Source organism: Polyodon spathula, unplaced genomic scaffold (assembly GCF_017654505.1).
Source record: "Polyodon spathula isolate WHYD16114869_AA unplaced genomic scaffold, ASM1765450v1 scaffolds_1271, whole genome shotgun sequence".
Classification (NCBI taxonomy): Eukaryota; Metazoa; Chordata; class Actinopteri; order Acipenseriformes; family Polyodontidae; genus Polyodon; species Polyodon spathula.
Genome location: NW_024472754.1, coordinates 240806 through 246805, shown reverse-complemented (window position 1 = coordinate 246805; position 6000 = coordinate 240806). Strand labels below are relative to the sequence as shown.

Below are 6000 nucleotides of genomic sequence, written 5' to 3'. Positions count from 1 at the left end.
CGGAGTTTGAATAGTCACCCTCCCAAAAACATTGGGGGGGAAAAAAACAACAACATTCTAAGTTTGAAGGGAATCGTCCAAAAACTAAGGCGGCTAGACTGGAGGTGATATCGTTGGACTTGAGGGGAAGCAAGTCTGTATTTGGGAAGAAAGCCTCAGTAGTACAGGACACTTCACGTGGTGCAATGATGCGCACAGTGACTGACGGGCACACAGAAGGACAGCTGAGAAGTGGCCATGGAGCCTGCCTCCTCTTTACAGAGACAGGGCGGGAGGCAGCCCTTGCTATGGAGAAGTGCTGTTGTCTCCAAGTTTAAGTTTTTAGGTTCCTGAAGAATTATAATTTTTTTATATCCGTTCTGAAGGTGGGGCAAGATTCGGTCCGTGTTCCATAAACCGAATCAGTTATATACTGACTAGCCCACTCCAGAAGTCTGTATCAGTGCTATATTGACTGGCCCTCTCCATAAGTCTACATCAGTGCTATATTCACTAGCCCTCTACAGAAGTCTGCCACAGCAGAAACTGTCTACCGTGGATCATCCAGGCTTATTTATGTTTTTAATAATTAATAGGTAGACAGAAAGCACTACTTAGGAGGCAAAGGTGTTGTGACCGGTGTCAGACATCTTTATTTTATGTGCACAGCAGTAACTGAGATAGGGCAGGGGCTTTGATGACTGATTTCTAAGAGACAATTACAGAAGCAAATATATAAAATCAAATCTGTAAAAATATTAAAACTTCAACCTATGTAAACTTTTTTTTTTCCCCCCTGAAAGAAATAAATACAACAACTCGCTTCTTAAAAAAATAAATTTGTCATAAGTGCTTTTTGCTATTAAGGGCTTTTTTTCTTCCTCATACAAAAATATACATACTATTTACATTTTCTTGTTAAAAACACGAATCTCATTGCAAAAATATAATAACAGAAAGAGACACAAAAATCAAATCCGGTTGATTAAATGACGTGAATCGATCGCTTGTACCAAAACACTTCCGGGTGAAAACTGAAAAGAGGAGGAATATTAGACAGCGGTTACGCTCCATGACAGAAATATAAAAGGGAATGTTTTGCTGTGACGGTAGAGACAAGCAGTCCTGTCCGGTCTACACTCGCTGATCACAAGGACTAAAGTGAAGGCATCGCCAGCCAGTCTGTCTGAGACCACCTGCCCTGTAGTGTCTGAGTCAGGGCTGGGCTACAGGTCACTGCAGGCTGCTTTCAGCTCAGGGTTACAACTTTAACAGAGATATCCATAACGCAGTCTAGAAGAAATGCAGGGGATGAATCAGATGACAAGAGGAGAGACAGAGAAAGAAAGGACAGGGAGAGACAGATAGACAGACAGCCTGGTCAGTACTTGGATGGGAAACCTCAGAGAACGGCCGGGGTCCTGGTTCCTTCTTCAGTGTGTGCCGGTCTTAATTTCAGATGGAGAAGAAGAAAAGAAGACAGGTAATAAAGAACAAACAGAAACTGGAATGAAAACTGGAAAAAGCAGAATCGAGAGTAGCAGTTGATACTGGCTGTGTAACAGACACTGAGGAGGGACGGTGGATAATATACATGCTAAAGTATGTCATGACCGAGTGAGTGTATGAGCCGCGGACAACATCTCAAGTGTCTCCCTGCCTGTCTCCGCTTCACTTTTTTCAGTTTGGAACAGGGTGAGAAGTGTTGATGTGGAGTTGAAGGCTTTCCTATATAAACCAGTTCCTATGCCTATTAAAAACAACCATAAATGTCTCTTAGAAAACAGTCCTTTTAAAACGCCCCATTTTGAAGGGTTGGGGTGTCCTAGTACTGTCACTCCACCTGGCGTGCATTATTTCCTATAACCCTCCCTTCCTCTGATCACATGATCTACATGGTACAAATACATACATCAGCATGGTTCAATATCATTATTATTCTTATCAGAACATCTGTCATCTTCCAGAGCTCTGTGACTCCCTCTAGTGTTCAAACAAAATTCAAGGTAGGTCAGTCCTTCAACTAGCATGATAGAAAACACACACACACACACACACACACACACACACACACACACACACAGCAACCAGAACACAGCTCACTAGACCTGTTTCTACTGTCTGGATGTTAAACAGAGTGTCAGGGTAGGTGTGGGGAAGGGGGTGGAGTGTGAACCAGGTATCACTATTTCTTAGTTCTTTATTTACGATTAACAATGAATTCCAGCGATAGGAACGGGCTGGATTCAGCAGCTAGTCTCTTTAGTTGGACCAGGGGTAACGAGTTAAAGGTTAAAGGCACATCATTCCCGGTCAAAGCTTCGCGTAATCAAACCTGTTCTGCTTTTCTATTCAGATTTGCTTTTTTTTGGGGGGGGGAGGTTCATGGTAAACGCCTAAGGAATGCCTGTTTTTACTATTAGATCCAAAATATTATTTAAAAAAATAATAAATAATTCAATAAATAAAAGTCCTGATTTTTCGGTCATGCAACACGTGTTTAAAAAAACTAAAACAGCAGAAAAAAAAAAAGACACAACTGGAATCATTTTACAAATTAGTCAAAAACAACAAAATCGCTGGCTGCCAATGGCCATTGTACTGTACGCTTTCCAACAGAAAAATAATCTCAGCAAGATGTGGCGAGCGGAGTTAGTGTGAATAAGAAGGAGAATCCCTTCTTATTCTGGAGTAGATTCAGGGGAGGGGGAGTGAGGCAGCATGGTGCAGGGGACCCTCCACCCAGCTGGGTTTCTGATCGGCAAGGTGAGGGAGCCAGCAAAGACAGGGACTGTCACACAGACACATTTCTGCTGCCTCTCAGCAGTCGTGGAATGTTTTTGCATTTGGCTATTGATAAAATAAGACCCACCCCATCAGCACCCACACTGGTTTTCTACACTTCTGCTCAACAATGAGGTTCGTCGCCCGTCCCTCCTACATGAAACGCCCTCCCTTTCCAATGTCAGCCAAGCCACAGCAACACCCTGACCCCTAGCTACCTCTATCCAGCACGCCTGCCATGCCTGCGTTTCACAGGGCGGCCCCTGCTCTCTCCCCCACCTGCAGCATCACAGAATCCAGCTCAAGGAAGCAGTCAGCGTGGCAGGGAAGCCCGCGGTTCGACAGCGGGGGGCCTGGCGGAGGGGCGCGATTCCCTGCAGGGTGAGGGCGAGGAGGAGGTCCGCGCGCGGTGGCTCAGTTGAGGAACTTGCGGCACTTCTTGGCGCCGCAGTTGCAGGACAGCTTGTTGCTGGCGTCCTCGATGGGGAACTTGTAGTCGTAGGTGAGCTCCTCGCCCCGGTAGATCTTGCGCGTGGCGAAGATGACGATGTGCTTCTGCCCGTCGATGTTGATGACCCGCGAGTAGCAGTTGGGCTCGCAGGCGTGGTTGATGAAGCGCGCCGCGTTGCCATGCATCGTGGCGTCCACCACCTCGTAGTCGTCGATGCGGAACATGTAGCAGCCAATCCCCTGTGGAACAGCAGAAAGAAAGACGTACACACCCACTCCTCACTTGATTGGTCAGTGTTGTGATGTACACACCCACTCCTCACTTGATTGGTCAGTGTTGTGATGTACACACCCACTCCTCACTTGACTGGATGGTGTTGTGATGTACACACCCACTCCTCACTTGATTGGTCAGTGTTGTGATGTACACACCCACTCCTCACTTGATTGGTCGGTGTTGTGATGTACACACCCACTCATCACCTGATTGGTCAGTGTTGTGACGTACACACACATTCCTCACTTGATTGGTCAGTGTTGTAACGTACACACCCACTCCTCACTTGATTGGTCAGCGTTGTGATGTATACACACACTCCTCACTTGGACTGGCAGCCAAAGTGGGTTGGCTAAATGAACATGGGAACGCAGTGACAGGGGCAGCAGCATTTCAACCCAGGTTGAGGTGTGTATGGAAACGAGGTACTACTGAACTACCTAATTAAGGTACAGCAGTCCAAGATTAGTGCTACACTGGGGGGCTGTGACACAGGCTGAAACCTTAAATTGTAAAAAGAATACTTCGAAGCAGACTGACAGACAGATAGCTGGCCGTCAGCCCCTAACCCCTGTAGACAGACAGACCTTTGCCCCTTACCTTGCCGTCGTAGTATTTCTCCCGCTTGTCAGTCAGGACCGAGCGGATGACGTTCCCTGAATATTCGATCACCATCTCGCCTGCGTCGATGTTTCTCTTGCAGAACAGACCCCTGCCGTGGATAGCAGACCTGGGACACAGACACACTGGGGTTAGACAGATCTCCGAAATCACCGGCCATGTCACCTCGCACTCTCACACTGCTGTGTGACACCAGCTCTCTGACCTACCTGTAGACCCCCACAGCTTCCTTCGACGTCTTCTTCAAGTGCCGGAACCTCATGGGCATGGGCAGGTCCATGCTGGTGGCCCGTCTGCAAGGACAATACAAGACTTTAAAAAAGCTGCAAACACAGACATGCATTATATATTCAATGCAAAGACAGACACACATCAGTATAGTTACAGATGACATGTATCACATTATAGATTTCATGAGATGCAGAACTGGGTGCTCATGAGATTGTAACTATATAGTCATTTAAATTAAATGATATATGTTCTGTATACATCAACACTTCCGCACAGTAGTTTTTCTGGCTGGGAACCAGAAGAACAGGGATGAGCTGAATGGCCTCCACTCCTTGTTAAATGTTCTTATGCAACCACCAATCCAAAATCGCTGGCCAATTCCATCATCACAACTCCATGCTGAAGTCCTTTAGTCTGGGGCAGTCTCTCCCTGCCTGCAGGGGGCAGCGTGCTGAACTCACCTCGCTGATTTGAGCTGCACCTCCTCTTCCTCTTCATCGTTGGGGTTGTACTCTGGGGGCTGCCGGTGTTTGGAGGCCAGGAAGTTGAACATGTCGAACACAGAGCGCCTGCAAGGGCAGCAGAGTTAACAACGCCAGGGACAGACAGACAGACAGACAGAGCAAGAGGTAGGCAGTCAGACTGCTAGTCGACTCCATAACCTCTGAAGGAGAATATCATTGTAATAATAATAACTGCAATTATTACGATTCCATTTAATATCAGAGCAGCATCACTCCGAACCACTGCAATAATTAGAAAAATGTAACTCCTGCCCCCACATGTCACATGGAGCACTTTCATTATTTATTACTGTATACAAAGAAACAGAGTATTTATGATCTGGTAAAAAAAACTATTGAAATAATTAAAATATATATTAAAAAGGCACTTTCATCCGATTGTTGGGTATACATTTTGAAAAATATGTTGCCATTAATTGCCCACAATATACAAGAGCCGAGTTATGTATTTAAGGCCTGGTCAGTATAATCAGTGGAATGTATATAAGGACTGGTCAGTGTTGTTCCCAGCACAATGCCTTGCTCAGCGTGCCCCCTGGTGGCTGTGTACCTGTGGTGCACCTCTGCCCTGGCTGAGCCGTGTGGGTTGAGGGGGGGCTCGACTGCCTCCTCGGGCTTGTGGAAGCGAAACTTGTAGTTCCGGCAGTGCTTGGCTCCGCAGAGCTGCTCAATGAGGAACACGACGGCATCGTGGATCACTCCCAGCATGCGCAGTCCGTTCACGCCTGCAGGGGGAGACAGAGAGTCGTGTTGAAGCACTGTCTAGCTCTATAGCATCTACTCCCCCACCACCTCCATCAGAGGCTTTACTCCCCAGTCTGCATGTTAATATCTCCAACAGCTACCGCTTCACTTGCACAGTAACTGAAGGTACTTCGGGCTGCAAGGGCAACCCCCTCTTTGAATGCATGCAAAGCCTCAAATCACGTCAACTAAAATGTCTTTTGACGTACGTTCATACCAGAATTCTCTCTCACTGGCGATTGAAACGTTTTTCAAATACATTAAGTTTTGCCAAGGACATTTTCTTTTAGAACTGCTTCATATTATATAGTTACTGATGAATCACCCAATTATACAAGTCGTTTACGTTGTAGATATCAAGATATTAACATGCAACAGAACCTCTCTTCA

The 6000-nt window shown here is 46.3% G+C and overlaps 1 protein-coding gene across 2 annotated transcripts in view; it reads right to left on the bottom strand.

The window, feature by feature from the left end:
* Nucleotides 1-572: 572 nt before the first annotated feature.
* The window catches only part of kmt2a (lysine (K)-specific methyltransferase 2A), a 40713-nt gene continuing 35285 nt past the window's right edge, over nt 573-6000 (bottom strand). For both annotated transcript variants that reach the window (XM_041242336.1, XM_041242337.1), the window contains exons 32-36: nt 5417-5591; nt 4804-4911; nt 4321-4404; nt 4091-4220; nt 573-3453 (exon numbers count right to left, since the gene is read on the bottom strand). In XM_041242336.1, coding sequence (XP_041098270.1) covers nt 3178-3453; nt 4091-4220; nt 4321-4404; nt 4804-4911; nt 5417-5591 — 773 coding nt within the window. In that variant the 3' untranslated portion in view covers nt 573-3177. The remainder of the gene's footprint in view (nt 3454-4090; nt 4221-4320; nt 4405-4803; nt 4912-5416; nt 5592-6000) is intronic.